The sequence below is a fragment of the Tinamus guttatus genome, unplaced genomic scaffold, assembly GCF_059628265.1.
Source record: "Tinamus guttatus ecotype Peru unplaced genomic scaffold, ASM5962826v1 Tinamus_guttatus_pri_ptg000517l, whole genome shotgun sequence".
In the NCBI taxonomy this organism is placed as follows: Eukaryota; Metazoa; Chordata; class Aves; order Tinamiformes; family Tinamidae; genus Tinamus; species Tinamus guttatus.
The window spans coordinates 573288-592631 of NW_028289051.1; the positions used below are offsets into that span (position 1 = coordinate 573288).

General features: G+C 39.9%; 1 protein-coding gene across 1 annotated transcript in view; it reads right to left on the minus strand.

The window, feature by feature from the left end:
• Positions 1–3868: 3868 nt before the first annotated feature.
• SKIC3 (SKI3 subunit of superkiller complex) overlaps positions 3869–19344 on the minus strand; it is a 43945-nt gene continuing 28469 nt past the window's right edge. The window contains exons 30-40 of the mRNA XM_010213871.2: positions 16365–16583; positions 15561–15633; positions 14675–14728; positions 14449–14560; positions 13787–13915; positions 13050–13171; positions 10947–11102; positions 8245–8397; positions 7261–7391; positions 5371–5494; positions 3869–3969 (exon numbers count right to left, since the gene is read on the minus strand). Of these exons, the coding sequence (XP_010212173.2) occupies positions 3892–3969; positions 5371–5494; positions 7261–7391; positions 8245–8397; positions 10947–11102; positions 13050–13171; positions 13787–13915; positions 14449–14560; positions 14675–14728; positions 15561–15633; positions 16365–16583 (1351 nt within the window). The 3' untranslated portion in view covers positions 3869–3891. The remainder of the gene's footprint in view (positions 3970–5370; positions 5495–7260; positions 7392–8244; positions 8398–10946; positions 11103–13049; positions 13172–13786; positions 13916–14448; positions 14561–14674; positions 14729–15560; positions 15634–16364; positions 16584–19344) is intronic.

Sequence of the window (19344 nt, forward strand, 5' to 3'; positions counted from 1 at the left end):
AGCAAGGCCTTACCAGGGCAGCCTGCAGGAGCCCTCTCCACTTGATGATTTAAAGAAAGAAAGAAAAAAAAAAGTGTTTTTTTTTTTTTTTTAAGAAACACCTGCTTTTGTTTTTTCCCCATCCTTGTAGGATGTTATTTAGGATGTTATTTCTATGCATCATGCTCTGCAGGCCCAAGTCTAATGGTTCTGCAACAAAGATCCTTTTCATGCTGATTTTAGAACAAAAAATATTACAATCTAGAAGGCGAAAAACACACAAAACCCCTTAAGGATTGACTTAATTTGACAAGCAGCTTTCATACAAACACCTTCAAGTTATTTTAAGGAGTTTTAGAGATGTGTTATCAAGGTTGAGAGCACTGTTAGGCCAGGCTTACCCTAAACTGGTAGGTTTTAGGTTGGTACATAGGCTGACATCAGGCCTAGTAAACTCCCAGCTCCGCTCAGTACAAACATAGTAGCAGCATTATGAAAACTGAGAACAGATTGCTTGCATGATTTGGAGCAATTATCCAAAAAAAAAATGTTACTGAATCATCAATTGTAGCTAATAAAGAAAAGGGGATGAAGGTGACTATGCAAGTTACTTATGAAAAGATGCATTTTTAAGAATCTCATCTTCATTTCTGTATCACTGAAATAAAATTTTGGTGGGTAGCAATTAACACTCAAAATTACATTTTTGATTTGGTTCAAAAATTTGGAAATTAAACAGCTCCTAGGTGTAGGACGAAATGTATATCAGTATATTTTCTCAGCAGATCTTGAAAGGAGTTTCTTAGTCACAAGGTAAAACAAGATCATATGTGTAACAAAAATGTAAATTACTTTCAGAAAGCTTAACTGGAGAAAGTGTTTCACATCATCCATCTTCAGGAAAACATATTTAAGGGGACTCATAATCCTCCTATTACAATTTCTTGTGCCTTTAACTCTGCAAAAAGATGAATTTCTCCAAACCACAGCCTTCCCATGGCTTCCCGGACGACCCTGGCCTGCACAGCAGGACCACTGAAGCTGGACCATGCCACAAGCTGGGAGTTCCCCTTCAGCAATGAACAACCCTCTTCCTGCATGGAGGACCTTTCCTACGCTAAAATTTCTCCAGAGTGTAAAAAGTTCTAGAAATGACTCCTACAAATGCAGCAGTAGCAACCAAATTCAAGGAAACGTTTGCACTTTACTTGTGGTTGGTGCATTTCAAGGACCTTCCCTTCAAAGGGAAGGAAAGTTAAACTTATCCCAGGGCACAGTCAGGTGGGCTGCAGGATTAGGGATGTAACTTTTCCTTGCAAAGGTGCATTTGCGCAGCACTGAAACAATTCTCTACGTCTATATATCCATGAACTGAAAAAAAAAAATCAAAGTTGCTCATCACACAAAAACATCCAGGAACTGAAGTACACATTTGTGCTTTTGTTCAAACTGTTAGACAGAATTACCTAAATTAACGTAATTACCTACCATAGGTAGGTAGAAATGAGAAGCTCAAGAGCTGAATAGAAACCCAGGAAGAGAAATATAGAGAAGAGAAATAAAACCTACTGAATTCAGAGAGATTAACATACATATCCTATTTCAGTTAAATATTCTCAGGCACAAGCTGCTGTGCCATGTTTATATAAGAAGAAATGTAAGAAGTAGTATCTTATCTTAAGTCAGTAAAGTTCTGCTATTTCTGCTAATAAAAAAGGGGGGGAGGGGAAAATGTTTATTTTTCCCCTCCTCTTACATTAGTAATAGCCAAGCATAAGGTTTTCTAGCTAGTGAAATCCATAAACCAACTCTCAGTTCTCCTTTAGAGTGTTGCTTAAAATTCCAAGTACTACACAAAAAAACACGTAAGGGTGTATGAAATACTAAGTACTAGTACTAAGTACTTAGTACTACTCTTTTTTCAGTAGCTCTTCAGGCCTTCTGCAAATGTGGATTTTGCAGAGGCTGTGCATTATTCAAAACAGAGGAGAGAAAGGCTTTTACCTCACAGTTTCTTGAATTTCACAAAATCTTCAACTGAAATTCATTCCCTGGACATTGGTCAAGTAGGTGGCAAAGGTGTGTATTCTTTCTGTAGGGCATATAATACAGCTTTGGGCTGTACATATAATTATCATGTTCAAGGAATTCGCCACTGCTCATATTAAAAATGAAGCAACTTCATGGTCTTCTGAAGACAGAAAACACCATGCATTTTGTTTGTTTGTTTTGAATATGCAGAATATTTGCAGTTGACACTTGCTTACCTGGCTTCTCTAACTTTGTTATTTGCTTTTTCTCCTAAGCCTTATGAAATGTTTAAGGTAACAGTCTGGTAGAGATATTTCTGTAATGCCTTAATGAGGGTGGGCAGCAAGTTACTATAATCAGTCATCAGGCTAGGGCTGCTGGCTCTCCCATCACCTGAGCAGGTAGCACGGAAATAGCAGAAGCAAATACAGAGCTACAAACTGCAGGCTGCAAGAACTCTCCAAGCTGTAATTGCAGAAAGCTAAAAAAAAAAAAAAAAAAAAAATGTTAGAGCTAATCCGGGGAGGTAACATTCTTCTTTTAATATTTCAAGTTCAGAATCCATCAAGACTATGTGACAACAAGCTGTGAAAGGAACCACAGTTGGTCTAGATTTGACAAAAAGAATCTTTTTAAGGAAAGGTATTTTGTATTGAGAAGGGTAGGAGAATGATAGTGTGGGAGACAAGGAGGGATTCTTACCATTCAGAGAGCTCACCTCCACAGAACAGAAGACCTCCTGAGCTTCCTTTTCCTGTTTAAAATAGCAAGGCAAGCTTGCTGCCCTGCCTTCCCTACATGTCTGTGTGTGACTGCTACTGGAGATGTACGAAGGAGACGTCCCCAGACCACCCCACTCGCCAGTGCAGCAGCTTGCTTTCTTTAAAGCCCAAAATAACCCGCCCTGCAAGCAAAGAGATGCTGAACTCAGCCACACACCGCATGTATTGCAACTGTCCTTTCTCCTCTGCAATAAGAGGTATGCTGCACACATCTCAACAGCATCCTAAGATTTCAGTAGGCAGATAGTGCCTTTAAGAAATTTTAAACCAGAAATGGACAACTATCTTGACTCTGCTGTCAACAGCTTGAAAATCCAATGATAGTAACATTAGAAGATGAGAATCATGGCTTTATTCTTTTATTTTCATGTACATAAAGGGCAAAATAAAATCATGTATTAAGAACTACTGTCATGATTCATCCAATTAAGCAGTCAGCAGCAAAATTACCAGGACATAAATAAATCCCATTATACACATTTATATATATGACCCTGTCCCTAATGATCACAGGCTTTTCTTGATGGGAATGTTTACTGAAACATGTACAGTCAAGAGGATCCAATATACTGTTGTGATTAAGGTTAGATAAGAAAACAAAACAAAAACACCCACCTTACAAACTGAAACAACACAATGTTCCAAGCAGATTTGGGTCTCTACTACAAAAAAAATACACTAAAGGAATATGGCATTTTAAATTTCTGTTTATCTGGGAGAGGGGGGAAAAAATGCTTGCTGCTGTTTGGCTACTAAGGCTCTGTTCTAAGAGGGAGAAAAAAAAAAGGAAAAAGAAAAAGAAGCTTCTTCAACTTTGCATCACTGCCAATGCAGCTAATATTGTCTTCTCTATGCGCGACCAAGCAGGAATAAAGACAAGGACTTCCCATTGCAATAGCACTGCATTTTCAGCAGGGAATAAAAAATGGTAGTGCCCATGTCAATGAGTAAACAACCTGCTTTTGTTAGAGAAAAAAAAAAAAAAGCAATTGATATAGAGACAAAAAACACAAAGAAATTAAAAAATACTCAAGCTACATAAGCTTCTGGAGGATGGCCTAATTAAATGGTGTAAATTTTGTACTTGAAACAGTCCATACTAGGCACTTGATGACAATTTCTCATTTAGTTCTAGAGCTCGAACATCTCCATTAGCTTTTGCATTTTCTACAAGTACCTGCAGAGAAAACAAACAGGAAATTGAGAACTTGATGTTTTTACTGCTAATATATTACCAGTTATTTCAAAAAAAAAAAAATCTGCTATGCACTTTCCCTAAAAATCTAAATAACCTGCAAGTCCCGACAGGAAAGATATTCAACACGACATGTAGCTCAAACATTAAGCTCCAAAGTCACAATCACTTGCAATGCAGCACGGCAGCATCATTTGCTGCTTGTGGCCGAGAAAACATTTGACAAGTTTCCTGCTGACACAGAAGCAAATACACAAATTGCTCTGCCAAAATGGAGCGAGTGTATCTGGTGCATCTACTTAAACAAAACTGTGTTTTTCTTCCTCCTCCCTCCATCCAATTTAAAAAGAAAATTAAGAAAGACTACATCTATCACTTGTATTTACAGCCTTTCTACTAGTTAAAATAGCTGCCATGTCAGTCTAACATTTACAGATGTGCCAGGGGCTTATGACATTTCTCATAATTTCAGTAGTATTATATATTTAAAAAAAAAAGTAAATCTTGACTCTGACCATTATTTTTATTGCACCTTGTACCTACTGGTAGAGAGTACGGATGGCTGCCCACAAGTAAACATAATGAGATTATACCAGGATCATCTGAACTCATTATTTCTAACTCTTTTACAGATCTTGATGATTGCACATGGATTTCTGTCAATGCTGAGTCTACTGGATATGTTTGAACTTGCAGAACTTAACTGAAACACAGTGGCTAATCAGGGCAAAAGAACTCAGGGTACCAGGGGCAGCAATCCAGAGAGCGGCAGAGTCTTCCTAGTAGAGAGTACTGAAGTTTAGGTGACAAAATGATTCCAATTACAAGACAAAAAGGAATAACCTTTGTTTGCAGTATGCAAAAGAGCTGTGTGGATTTGCAAGTTTGACCAAAATGTATTTGTCAAGTACTGTAAACCGAGAAATAAGGCACCATTATAGTATAGTAAATATGTAAAGTATAGAGGCATGGCAAGCTACTGTTCAGATCTTTCAGGTCAAGGAAACCACACTGTTCCCAGCCAATCTCAAAGGAATTAGCATCTTCATAAAGTATTAACATGTTCTGGCAAAATTCTGATAAATCTGTCCTCATATCTACTGGAAAGAAGCATGTAAAACTTTTTCCAATTTACGGTAGAGAAAGAAAAGTGTTGTTTTTCATCAGTATTGCATGGAGGAGGAGCAAACATCAAAGCAAACTCCATGCAGTTTTGAAAACTGAGGTGATTTTGCTTTTCCTCAAAATTTTGTGGAATCTTCAGACCTACAATCTGTAGAATAAGAGAGCTGCAATCTCCCAGGCCACCCTTCACTCCATTTTCAAGATAAAAGCACATTATTTCACAGAAGCAGATTTTCTGTATTAAAATGACTGTCTTACATCTATTAATTCATAATCATCTTTGGCATAGAGATGTTGTAGGAGGTACCAGCGTGCCACAGAAGCTATGTTTTCTGGAATTCCAGGCTGATATACCAATCTTTCCAACATTCGACGAGTCTCCCTAGAAGCACAGCAAAAGCATCATTCGATAAACTGCAAAACTTGGCTGACTAGATGGCATATAACTTTTAAGACCTTTAGATGCCTCTTTAGATTTTTAGAGCACATTATTATCCTGTTTAAGCAACACTAATCAAGAGCACCATAAAGGAATGTCCTTGTTTCCATACTACCCATGCAAGTGGGAAGTGAGCTGCTGGTTCCTTGATTTCCTATGTGACCACTGCTTTTCACCCAGAAGCCCCATTATGTTTAATATATGACATACAAAATTAGTGCTTTAGCTAGTAAATGCCCCAGAATTAGATGGAAATAGCTGATTTTGACTGCTATGACAACACGATAAACCTCATGCTGTCTCTGAACTCAGCCCAACATCCTATTTACATAGGTGATCTGCTTAACAATACAGCAGATATTCTGTCGTTTAGTAACTATAAAATAAATCCTTTAGGTAACGGATGTTTCCATAAGACAGAGCTATTAAAATAAGAGTCTTCTTAATCCCCAAGTATTTTAATATTACACACAAACATATTTAAATCCATGACTCATAAAACATACTGCATTTTAATATGCAATAGAAGAAAGATGTGAAATGGCAGAAGAGGAGGGAAATTTGAGAAGTATGAAGCAATTAAAATCCTATTTGGCTGAAACTTGCTGCCAACTCGTACCAAATCCGGACATATTCAAGCTCACTGCTGTGTTGATAGAAAGCTAGTAAAAACTGGCAGTTAAGTTTAAAGTTACGGTTTTCATTCACTGTTGCTCCATCAGCTTTGGCTGCTCTTTCAAGAATTCTGTCCTTTGTAACTAATGCAGTTTTCCATTGCAGGGTGATTTAATGGGCTGTTGAGAGATTACAGCTGTTTGAGTTCTTTTGTTTGTTTGTTTTTAGTTAAGACAAACTTGTTCCAGTATTTTGAAACATCTAGCAAGACCAAACAGATTTTGTGATATGTCTGTTTTTCAGGGAGCTGGACATGTTCAACTGTAATAAAACTGATTTAATTGATTTAGTTAATCAGCTCCCTCACTTTTTAAAAAAAAAAAAAAAAAAAAAAAATTAACAATGGCCACAATCACATTAGGATGCCTGTCACCTTTCTACAAGTCCACAGAAAAAGCAAGCAAGCTCAGACTCTTTAGAAGTTAGTTTCTAAGAAATATGTAACAAAAACAGTTAAAATATTGAAAAACAACAGAACACATGCTATATTCCATTTTTCCACGGCTAGATATGCAAAAGCTTCAGATGCAAATTAGGAGACTTAAAACCGAAGTAGAAAGACTCAAATCCTATTCAAAATAAGGTATCTTTCTCTCCTTCCTCGAAAAGCCCCAATGAGCACCTCCAGTTGAATAACCTTCTGTTATTCATGATTAGAAGTAATTGCAGCAAAGTCTAATTTGATACCAAGTTGGACCCAGCACTAGCTAGAATATTGATATTTGTTTCTACCATGCTAATTAGCACTGTCTTAGGCAAATGTATACTTACTGACTATAATTTTTTGCATTGCATGCCTTTGTTTACCAGAAAAGCTGTCTTTTCTCTTGGTATCTTGGTCATCTAAAAGCTTCTGGGAAGAGATGAAAATTCTGCTTCCTTATCCCTACACTGCCAGCCCCTAGCCCTTTTAAATGCCATGTCCCTTCAGTATTTCTTATTTTCAGTTTTCCTTCTCGAGTTAGATCCAGGCATACTGACCGCTCTTGCTTTTAAACATTGTGTTCCTTCCAAACATAATAGATTACACCTACCTGGCTCCAATTTTCTGATTATACTGTAGCAGGGCCTGCAGAAGAGCTGCCAGAGGGCAGGGAGAAAGCTTCAGGGCTTCAGTTGTTGCCTCCTGAACCAAGGCTGGCCAGTGCTCATCTGAGACCTTAGCCTATGTTTAAAACATACACAAGGATTAGGGCTTTATTGCTGCGAAAAATCAGAATTTGTTTACAGTTGCTTAGAGAGTAGGTTTAATCCAAGCTGTTCTGAATTGCATAAAATATTTGGCAGGTTAGAAAGATTTGTAAACAAACAAAACCAGAGAAACACACAGAAACTACATTGATTAGAGGAACCTGGAAAAAAATACACTAAGTATCCTTGAGAGCATTTATTTCCTCATTTGTGCAAGGAAGCATTTTATTTTTCCAAACATGTCTTAGAATTTTTTTGTTTTAATCACAATCTCGTCTGCTCTTCACTTTGCAAGTCTCATGCCAAATACCAGACTATTCCAGAAAGTGCAGCTATCCACAGAAGTGACTGAGGAATTCTAACGTCTTGCTTTGAAAAGTATATCCAGTTTCAAGATGGGCAATTTAATTACCTAATGGAACAATTATTCAGCAAATTTGTACATCTTCTGACTTACAGAAAACTTATCTTCCTTGTCAGAAGTAGTTGCCTGAATTAAAGGACAGAGACTTGAGGGGTGGGTCAGTTTGGATGATCAAACTGAACCTGAGCCATATGGAAATTGATCCATATGGATCAAACTAAGCCATATGGAAAGAATCAGCCTATATTAAAAAACCAAAACCAAACCAAACAAAACCACACACACATGCACATTGTGCAAAGGACTATCCCGGGAGCTATCCTTTTAAGTCTTATTTTGTTCTCAAGTTGTCATTCATAAAATGCGAAGTTGTTTAAATAATGGTTTCATTTGGAGATTACAGAAGCCCTGCCTTACACAAACTATTGTTAAACCACTAGTTACATAACTGTGATGATCTTACCATGCAGATTTCCAGTGCAAGCATGGCTAGCCTGAGCAGACTGGATAACTTCCCGCTCCAGTTGCCCTGCTGTGATGCCAGCTGCAGGCTCTTTCTGTAACACATCTCTGCTGCAACCATCATTCCTTGAGATTGATACACACTTGCCAGCCACTGAAAGTAAACAGCCAACACATCAGTTAGCAAGTCTTCAAAATGTGCATCGCATCAGGTAATACCATTTAGTTCAATTTAGGAGAGTGAGACAGCAAACTTAGCTAGAACACAGCCCCTCTCCTTCACTCCCCTATTCCCACAACATACTGAATACTTCCCTAGAGGAAGATGTAGCTTTCTGACTGCAGAGCTGCCAGTGCACCTCACTGCAGTAATTTATCCCACAGACACTTTTAACTATCCCTGTCAACTAATAGCTGTTCTCATCTGCAGACTGGCCATGGATGAACAAATAATGTGTTTGGCTTTGTCAAGCAAGGCACTGTGGGGTGCCTTGCTTGTCCTCAAAACTTCTGTAGAAATGAAAAGTTGGAGCTTCTCCCCTTGAAGGAAGGTTCCTCCAGGCTACGTGAGCAACGTTGAGAACATGAGGACATTAGAACTTGCCATCTGAGCACAGAAAACCAGGGTACCTCTTTGGTCTCACAGCTTTTGATGCAGCAGACTTGTGCTTGACTTGCTACATGGGGCAGAGGAAGCAACACATGCACAGATCTGTGGTTTCAGGCTTCTGCCAGCTTTCCTGGGATTGCTCCAAGAGGAGGAAAAGGGTTCTCACCCCTCCCTCATTAATCCTTTAGCCGTGCATGAAGATATTCCAAAATGCCTAAGACATTTAGAAATATTTTTTGCTGGGTCACCAGGCTAACAAAGAAGCTTAAAGATTCCCTCACTTTTAACAAAGATCCTTAGGCTTTCACTACCTAAAGACTGCTCAGTGTTGAGAGGCACAAGTCTAAGCTCTTTCTGATGCACGGCATTTATTAATCATTAAGCACTTTCTGGAGTTTCTCTTCTGTTAGTACTACTGTGTATTCCTGACTCCAAGCTGTAAGATGTCTTTGTGAAAGAAAGCATCCACTCGGGATGCTTTCGAGCCTTGGAAGGCTTCACTGGCCTCAGCATGCTGCAGCTGGAGATACCTACAACTCAAGACAGGAAGGAAAGCAGCAAGAGGATATTTAACAAATATGCAGTGGCAGCCCTAAAAGGTCAGCTTTTCACTATTGCCCTGTAAGTCACAGTGTAAAGGTGGAACAGCCATAAGAAAAGCAGTTTAGCAGCACTCCCAAATAACTACGAGAACTATTTTGACAAAAGCCAAAAATTTAGACAAAAAGCAAAGTTAATGACTCCTCTAACTTAATAGCACTGTAGGGGATATTTCCAAGTAAGGCAAAACATATATCAAACCATTAAGAAGCTTAGAGCTAGAAAATATGAAAGCATAGACTTATCCATTACAAACAGATGTAGCAGCCATGGAAGCTTTTTCAGGACACCATCCAAGCTCTGAGATTAAAGTATCTTCTTTAAGTAAATACCAGAAAGATCTTGCCCAAAGGTCTCTGTTTTTTAAAATCTGGGTCAAAAGTAAACCAACCTTCTTCCTCACAAAAACTCAACCTTCTCCCTCACAAAAACTCAAACTTTTTTTTCTTTTGCTGTTTGTGAGCAAGGTGGCACTTTACCATGCAAGGGATGCTTGAAGAATATGACCTAAACCCCTAACTCCATTTTCAAGATTGTTACTAAAATAACAGAGTATATCATGTCTCTCTCCCATGCCCCCATTTGTTACAAAGCCAGTTTAAGCAAGTACTGTAGCTAAGGTGCAATGACGTCTCACAAGCCATGGTCTGCAGTCTTATAACAAGGCAACTAATTTCTCCAGGATCTTCTCTCTGGTCTTTTGGCACTGAAATCACTTTAGTGAAACTAAATGCAAAAATGTTTTTACTTATTCAACAGGCAGGGGGAGTATCATCTATCCCAGAGCTATCCAGCTACACACAGCAGCGCAGCAGTTCACGGCATCTTTCTAACCCTGCTGCTAAGAGGAGCGGGTGAAGGGCGGCGGTTGGGAGAGCGTGGGCGCGCGCTCCGCGTGGCCGGGCCCCGCCGGTGCCTGCCGACGGCCCCTCGCAGCACCCGCAGGGGCGGCGGGAGCTGGATGACGAGAACTGATCACTTGGGATCCTGCGGAAGGCAGGCAGCAAATGCTGCTCCGAGTGTCTTTTCTCTTTCTTGCCCCCAGCCTCAACTGACTCAAGAGAAGCAGACACTCAACACAAGGAAATAAAGCAGAAAAATAAAAAGAGGTTTACCCCAAGTTTCCATACCTTGAAAAAGAAAGCACACATTAGCACACTAGGAAACCATTTACTTCTATCTGTTCTTACAGGTTATGAAATATTCTACTCATATCTGCTCAGCCTGCCATGTCACAGATTCCTAAAGGAAAAAGGGTCATATGTTTACTTGCAAGTTTTTCTTTCTCTTGTCTCTAAGTCAGCTTCTTATTAATCACAGTCCTTGTTATTTCAACCATTAAAGAAAATTCACCTCATGTTACAGTTATATGAAACATTGAATATGAGATGGCTTCCGTCTCGCTGGCTGTCAGTGGATGCCTAAAAGTAAAGAGAGAAACAAGCCCACTCTGCTCACAGAGCCCACTGAACAGGGTAGCGCTGAGGACTTACCTGCCATGCTGCAACTGTTGAGCTGCTCATGACCGTCTTGCGAAGCTCCTCCAGGACAGTGTCTGGAAGGTCTTTGTGAGACTGCAACAGCTGCTTACACTGAACTTGTCTCAACAGCAAGAACAGACCTGGGTGCTCTGGGCAGCTTTTCAATCCCTAAAACCAAACCAGAAGCATTTAAGACATCTGAAATAACATTTCCAAATATCAGAAAACGCTTAGCTTTTTCCATTTGGGTCTTCACAGAAAACAACACTGAAAATATTCTCAGAACATTTTCAAGAGAACATTCCCCCCTCATCCACTTCTCTGTACAAGGACTGGTCCAGAAAGTGATACTTGATTTTTTTTTTCCCCTCTCCTCCTGTTCCCAAAATACATATGAACTCTACGCTAAGTTTTATGCATGTCCCACTTTTAGAGGTTTCTGAAAGCTAGCTCTATCTTTCTAAGCAAGGAAAGGCAAACAAATCCTTTAATTATATTCTGCCTTCATGATCATTATGAGTTTCAGGGTAATAAAAGCAAAAACCAGTCATAAGGCCAGAAGTGATATTCAGTATTTTATAAGTAATTTTGGTTCTTTGAGAATAAAGTGTCTTATTCTCCCAGGATTAGAAACACCTTACTACACTCTGATCAGTAAAATCACATAGAGAGTTTATTTCTTAGAACAAACCCATCCAAAAGAACAAAGCAAGAAAAACAGCCACCTGCTGCTTTATTCTACTCAGGTGAAATATTTGATATTTCTGCAAATCATACAATATTTAGTTTACCTTTTCAAACCAGGAAACATCTGAGAATTTTAGAAAAAAAATTAAAATGGAGCTAAGACACAATGCCTACATTTTTCTTCTACTCTCTTGCCTCACCTTTAAGCAAAATATATTGCTTGGGGATTCTCAACAAGCTTCTTTTTTGCAGAACATGCGTATGTAAGATAATTTATGATGAAAAAATATTCCAGATGCTTAATTTTCCAGAGACAAGGCATGAAAGCCCATGTAGGAGGCAGGTGTTTGCTGCATTTTTCCTTCCTTTAGCATGTGTGAATTTTGCTTTGTGTGCCTCTGACTGAGGAAAGGGGATGCCCGACTCATCATCCCCAGTTACATTATTTTCTGCTAATGTCAAGGACAAAACTGTCTACAAGCGTTAACAGTGCCAGAGAGGCTGATTCCCTGTTTCTTCCTAAACTGCAGGCACTGACTGTCTTCACACCACACTAAGTATGTAAACAGATAGTAACTGTAACTAACCCACATCAACACCCTGAACTATCACTACATATATGTGGAGATTTGCAACTCTTGTAAATATAAAGCAGATCAGTAGACACGCTGGTCAGGCAAGTAAAACACCACCCATCAAAAAACGAGATAGCAAATTATTTCACTCTACAAAACCAGCATCTTTACTGAACTTCATCTTTAGGAATTAACTCATTTCCCAAGGAGTATTTTCCTTTGAGAAAATATGGGACCCGGGTGACTGAATTTTACTGTTACTTTGTTCATCTTTTGCAAAGTTTTTTTTTATTCACAGAAACATGAAACGGGATCACACGGATACTTCAAGCTTGCTAAGACAATAGTTGACAACTGGGCTGACTCAAGACTTCTCTTTTAATTATTAAACTTGGATATCTTTTTCTTTGGTGCTATCCTTAATGATGCAGGCAAGCCAATCTTTCTTCTCTTTGTAGTCAGGACTGAATTTAGTTTCTAAAGCAGAGAACCAATACAACTCAACAACAGTTTGCCTTTGTCAGTCTCATACACCTGGATAGGAAGCTTTGAAATTCTGTAATGTTTCACTTACTATTAGGTTACTGATAAAAGGAGATTAGGAAAGACCAAGTTTTGCTACAGCATGTCATATCTTACTTGCTTCAGCTATTTACACAGTTTTGGTACTGTAGGTATAATTATCATCTTGGGTGTGGAGCTGAGGGAGAGAGAAGCACCAGTAACCACTGCAGTTAGCAGCTCTTGTGGAACAGATGGACTAATTCAACGATCACATTTTGTAAAAGCACAGTCAGGCAAGGCATAATTTTAATGCAATTTACCACTTTCTGCCAGTATATTGGCATCATACCTTGGTACAAAGTGCTTCAGCTTCTGAGATCCTACCCGTCTCTTCTAGACTGGTAATAGCTTGACACAGAGACCAGTCTTCAAGAGTCTTGATGTAACTAGCTGGGAGGTTGTTTTCTCCAGCTGCAACTACAGATAAAAAGCCTTTACTGTACAAGCTGTAGTGCCATACCATGTCATACACTTTAGACATAGTAAGAGTGTACTAGTCTGATGAGGCTTCCTTCATTAGGAAGAATATCAACAGATGATGGAACTGAAAACCAAGATGGGACGGCGGAAACACCAATCATTATGAATTAATACTCTGAATAATCAAAAAAACATGGAATTTTAATTTATGTGAAAAATATTAAGGACCTCATGCAAGGGTGAGATTTATTAATATGGTTTCTCTACTAGAAAAGTTACACCACTTGCCCACTACTTGGGGCTTGTTTTGGTAAACTGTTCTTTTGGCCCAATACCTTCATCCATTCATTCAGGTATCAGTTCAGCAGTGTTTTCCAAAAAGTGTTTGAGGGGGCTGGAGGAGGTGGGGAGGGAAGGGTTCAGAGAAACTATAAGCATGTTAATTAAACCTAACTCTGACCCTGTCATTTAGTTGGCTTATGGGAAAAATACAGTTACAACTCAAATCACTACCAAGGGATTCTCAGATTATTTACAAACTTTTATAATTCAGAAGAATATTGCAAGCTTAGTTTATTTTCACTAAAAAAATGCCATAGATCTTACCTTGGGCTGAAATTGTAGATACAAGAGTCATCTCTAGATCTGTTCGCTTCGGCTCAGCGTTGTTTAGACAAGCAATAGTGTTTTCAGCATGACAGGCTGCCATTAGCACTGCCCAAGCAGCAGGACTATCTAGGAGAGAATCATTAAAAGAAACTTTTCTTAATACATTCCTGCCTTTTCTTAATACATTCGTATACCATGTAAAATTATCTTTACCACACAGAGAACATAGCTATTAATAGAGCCAGTATATATCATATGCAAGAGATAACAAAAACAAGGCAAATAAGTCAACCAGATGCTTACATCTGCTCAGCTCATGGCAGCAGGCACTGTAATTATTTTCCACTACTAGGCAAGATACTTCAAATCCTACCACAAGGATGGTGCTTCTAAAGCTATCTAATAGTTTTTACATGACCACTGCTATCCTTATCTGGAGCTGTTTTGTTTTTCTCCCTCGTCTGGTTTAATTCAACAAGCCAAAACTTAAAATGACAGCTAGAAGTTCAACTCCAAGTAATCTCCACAAAACACACGGGCGATCAATCCAAGAGAAGCACCTTCTTTGTTTGGGCAAGAGTTTTGTTTCTGGTAAGAGAGCAATCAAAAACCAAGGAAACAATCAAAAAACACTAGTAATGTTAGAGAACAAGAGTAACCTGGACAGAGATGGATTGCCTTTTGAATATTCTTCAGCGGGTTGTTTTTCTGGTCTTCTGATGAGTGACATCCTGCTGCCAACTGATTTACTGCAATGTTCAACAGATCTTTCTGCAGAGAACACAAAAGTGATTTTTAGCAGTCTAACGTAAGTGACCAGAAAAAAAATCTTTTTAGGATTTTTTATGGAATTCTAAGTCTGCATTTCAAGACCAAAGCTCAAACCTTTCCACGGTTTAAATCAAGCACTTGTGCAATGTTTCCTGCCACAGCTCCCCCCTGGAAGACAAAAAAAATATTGAACAGTTTAGATGACTGACAAATACAAAACTTTTACACAAAAATACACAGTCCAGAACTTTTGGCCTGTCTTAATCAAGAATACAAAGTAAGTTTAATATGAGATATATGTTTCCTTTTCCCACAGAACTATCTTGTTATAAAGAATTATGAAGAACTATTCAAGAATAAAGCTGTCTTGCTAGTTTCAGCCCCATACTTAAGAAGGGCTTCATTTTCAGGTGCTATTTCAGTTTGGGTAATTGCCATGATTAAAATAGTAAGTATCTATTTGCAAAAGAGTTAACAATGAGCATGAAAGCAAGAAAGAAACATATGTAATGTAACATGATCATTTCTGAGGATGATAGACAGATTTTGAGTTTACCATTTAACACGAAGGTATTAGCCAAAAATCAAAATTTTTTCAAAGTTTTTTGAAAAGAGAGAGAGAGTAAAAAGAAGCTAAGCTTCTGTATCTGCAGGCTTCTCTCAAGAGCTTTTGAGTCCACTGCAGCCCTCTATTATCATATACACAACAGGGCTACAAAGACAACAAATAATAGATCTGGTATAGCTTTCCTCTATTGGAATAATTAAGAGTCTTCTGTTTTTTTCTCCTATAAGTTTAAGTATATAAAGATCACTGCCTAATGAAAGACGAAAATAATTGTTTTTGTAACTTGTTCTGAATCTACTCTATATGTAAGGCTGAAATTTTTCCTATTCTGATGCACATGTACTCAGTACTGACACTTGTTTGTTGGTTTCTGGTTAAGAAACACACACTCAGCTTGTGCTCACCGCAGACGCATTAGAACAATGTACTTACTTCTGCATTCCGGGGTGTATATAGTGGAACTAGTTGAGACAGAAGAGACCAAAGGGCAGGATTATCAGGGTTACTGCAGATTAAAAAAGACAAGATAATTAGACTTTCCAAATTCCACATGAATCTTGGTCTTCTGTGACTCTGTAGACACCTGTTAAAGTGCCCAAATGGGCACTGCGGCAGCAAACAGACATAGACAGTAATTTAACACAGACAACCGAATACCCCCCAAATTATATCGCTACTTAAAGAAATGAAGTATACAATATGCATACCAATATTTACAGGAAGAAAACTGAGACAAAAGGTAGGATTAAAGATATTGTCTTCATCATCTAAAAAAAAAATAAGGATATTTAACTGTAGTTGGGGAAAAAACTGTCTAAAAATGGGACTGAAAACACACAGAGAATACAAAATGCTGCTTGCATAAAGGCCATAAATAAAATCCCCTGCTCCCTATAATGTTTTGGTTAATCAGAGCACATTTAAACAAAGACATTCAGCTAACAGAAAGAACAGCCTCCGAGGCCATTAAAAATAAAATAAAAGTTTTTTTAAAATTCTAGGTTGAAAGTTCTGCTAACTTTGGTAAGTATTAAGTAAGTTTGAGAAAAGCATTTTTTAAGAAGCATTGAAACTAGAAACAGAAAACCCTAAACAGGCCACAATACTTGAGAAACTTGACTCCATAAATCAATACAACTTCATTTTTCAAGCATGCTACAAATAAGCAGAGGTTTGCTTATTACTAACATTAAAAACACACACATTTATAAGAATTTTAAAAGACAGAATACAGACCTATGAATTGCTTTGGAGACTTGTCTCTGGACACCCACATTTCTACCTTGCAATGCATAAACAGCAGCAGTAAAAAGGCACTTCTCGTAAACGCTGTTTTCCCCTTTGACATGCTTCAGTAATTCCTTTAGTGCTGCTGTTGCAAGTGTAGCATCCTGCTGCACCAGTCCTAAAGTGCACAGAGCCTTCAGACTTTCTGCATTGGGTTCCTTTAATGAGCTGTGGAAACAGGGAAGAATGCAGATGGTCCATAGGGCAGCACAAATTAAACTCAATGTTACAGAATTTGCTACGTAGCCTGTATATTCTGCTTTATCAACAGCACCTTCCTGGATAGTAGTAGTTTCTCAAGGTTAGCATGGCCAAGAGGAGGAAATAGTTCCAGTAGACTTCAGGAGCCACTGGGATAAAAGTGAGCTGAGTCCTGCTGGCTGGGTGTCCACCCCGTGTTTCCAACCTGTGCCTGCAGCAGGCTCCCATCAGCAACCCCTCTACAAGGGTGCCAGGGTTCCCCATCAGGTAGATTATTATCCCCAAGATAATAAACTTATCCTGGATAGCCCTTTATAAAGTGTCTCTCTTCATTGGTGTCCCACCCTCTCTTGTCTGGCTTGCAGTCTGAGTGTGAAGTCCTAACTTACCAACAGTTAGGATATGCTGAATTAATGGTCTCTTAGCACAGGATGCTGGATCAAGCTAGGTTAGTATTCTTGAGGTCTTAAGTAAGAGAGCGAGCAACAGTTATGCAGCATTTCAGCACTCAAGCTTACAAACTACAAATATTTGAGAAGAATGACACACTAGCTGCCCTTAGGAAGTAATCATAGATAGAACAATCACAAAACATCTAATACCTTTCTTTCTTTTTTTTTTTTCTTAAAAAAAAAAAAAGAAGTCTGCAGTGCTAACTAAGGCCAAATTAGTTAGAATCATAGAATGCTTAAGGTTGGAAGGACCTCTAGAGGTCATCTAGTCCAACCCCCCTGCACACACAGGGTCACCTAGAGCACGTGGCACAGGACTGCGTCCAGGCGGGTTTTGAAGATCTCCAGAGAAGGAGACTCCACAACCTCTCTGGGCAGCCTGTTCCAGTGCTCTGGCACCCTCACTGGTAAGAAATTTTTCCTTAAGTTCCTGTGGAACTTTTGGTGCTTCGGTTTGTGGCCATTACCTCTAGTTCTGTTGGTGCTCACCAGTGAAAAGAGGCCAGCACCATCCTCCTCACTGCCTCCCTTGAGGTACTTATAGACACTGATCAGGTCCCCTCTCAGCCTTCTCTTCTCCAGGCTGAACAGGCCCAGCTCTCTCAGCCTCTCCTCATAGGGCAGATGTTCCAGGCCCCTGATCATCCTCATAGCCCTGCGCTGGACTCTCTCCAGCAGCTCCACATCCCTCTTGTACTGTGGAGCCCAGAACTGGACACAATACTCCAGATGTGGCCTCACCAGGGCTGAGTAGAGGGGCAGGATCACCTCCCTCGACCTGCTGGAGAGGCTCTTCTTAATGCACCCCAGGATCCCATTGGCCTTCTTGGCCACAAGTGCACACTGCTGCCTCAAGGTCAACTTGTCATCCACCATGACACCCAGGTCCCTCTCTGCAGAGCTGCTCTCCAGAAGGTCAGTCCCCAGCCTGTGCTGGTGTCTGGGGTTATTCCTCCCCAGCTGCAGGACCTTGCACTTGGCCTTGTTGAATTGCATGAGTTTTTTCACCACCCAGTTGTCCAGTCTGTCCAGATCCCTCTGGATGGCAGCGCAGCCCTCTGGGGTATCAGTTACTCCTCCCAGTTTGGTATCATCAGCAAACTTGCTGAGGGAGCACTCTGTGCCTTCATCCAGGTCATTGATGAATAAATTGAACAGGCCAGGACCAAGGACTGACCCCTGGGGGACACCGCTAGCTACAGGTCTCCAACTAGACTCTGCACCGCTGATCACCACCCTCTGAGCTCTGCCATCCAGCCAGTTCCTAATCCATCTCACTGTCCACTCATCTATCCCACACTTCCAGAGCTTGCCCAGGAGGATGTTGTGAGGGACAGTATCAAAAGCCTTGGTGAAGTCGAGATAGACGACATCCACCGCTCTCCCCTCATCTATCCAGCCGGTCACTCCATCATACAAGGCTATCAGGTTAGTCAAGCCTGATTTCCCCTTGGTGAATCCATGCTGACTACTCTTGAGCGCCTTCTTGTCCTCCATGTGCCTGGAGACAACGGCCAGTATGAGCCGTTCCATCACTTTTCCGGGGACGGAGGTGAGGCTGACCAGCCTGTAGTTGCCTGGGTCCTCCTTCTTGCCTTTTTTGAAGACTGGTGTGACATTGGCCTCCTTCCAGTCCTCCAGCACCTCCCCCGTTCTCCAGGATCTTTCAAAGATGATGGAGAGCGGCTTAGCTATGGCATCTGCCAGCTCCCGCAGCACTCTGGGGGTGCATCCCATCAGGCCCATGGATTTGTGGGTATTGAGTTTCCTTAGGGGCTCTCTGACCCAAGTCACAGTGTTCTTGTTTACAGCTTCACAACAGAAGTCCAGTCATAAAGGAGCCTCTTCTACAGAGCCACTCTTTCAATTAGGCTGTTCGTAGAAAATAAGCCTTGTTTGTAATCACAATTTGTTACAGCTCAGAGGTAGCTTGAGTACAGCTTCAATTAAAACGAATCAGTGTTCCCTTCACTATGAGAGGCCCTTTAGCTTATATCAATATTATTCAAAGCTCTATGGAAGAACCACGAGATAGGGTTTGGTAAATTATGCGGGTAGAGGTGGATTAGTCTAACTCAGGGTAATCCCTTGAACTTCAACTCTGGTGAAGGCAAAGACCAAGCTCAGCATGAAATAACCAGAAACAAGGATCCTAACTGATGTGCTAATTGAAGGTATTCTTACACTCAAGGTAATTCAATTGTCAATAGTAAATTGCAAAACCACTTTTAAGAAGGCAAATAATGAAACAGTGCTCAGCAACAGTTGTTACTTAA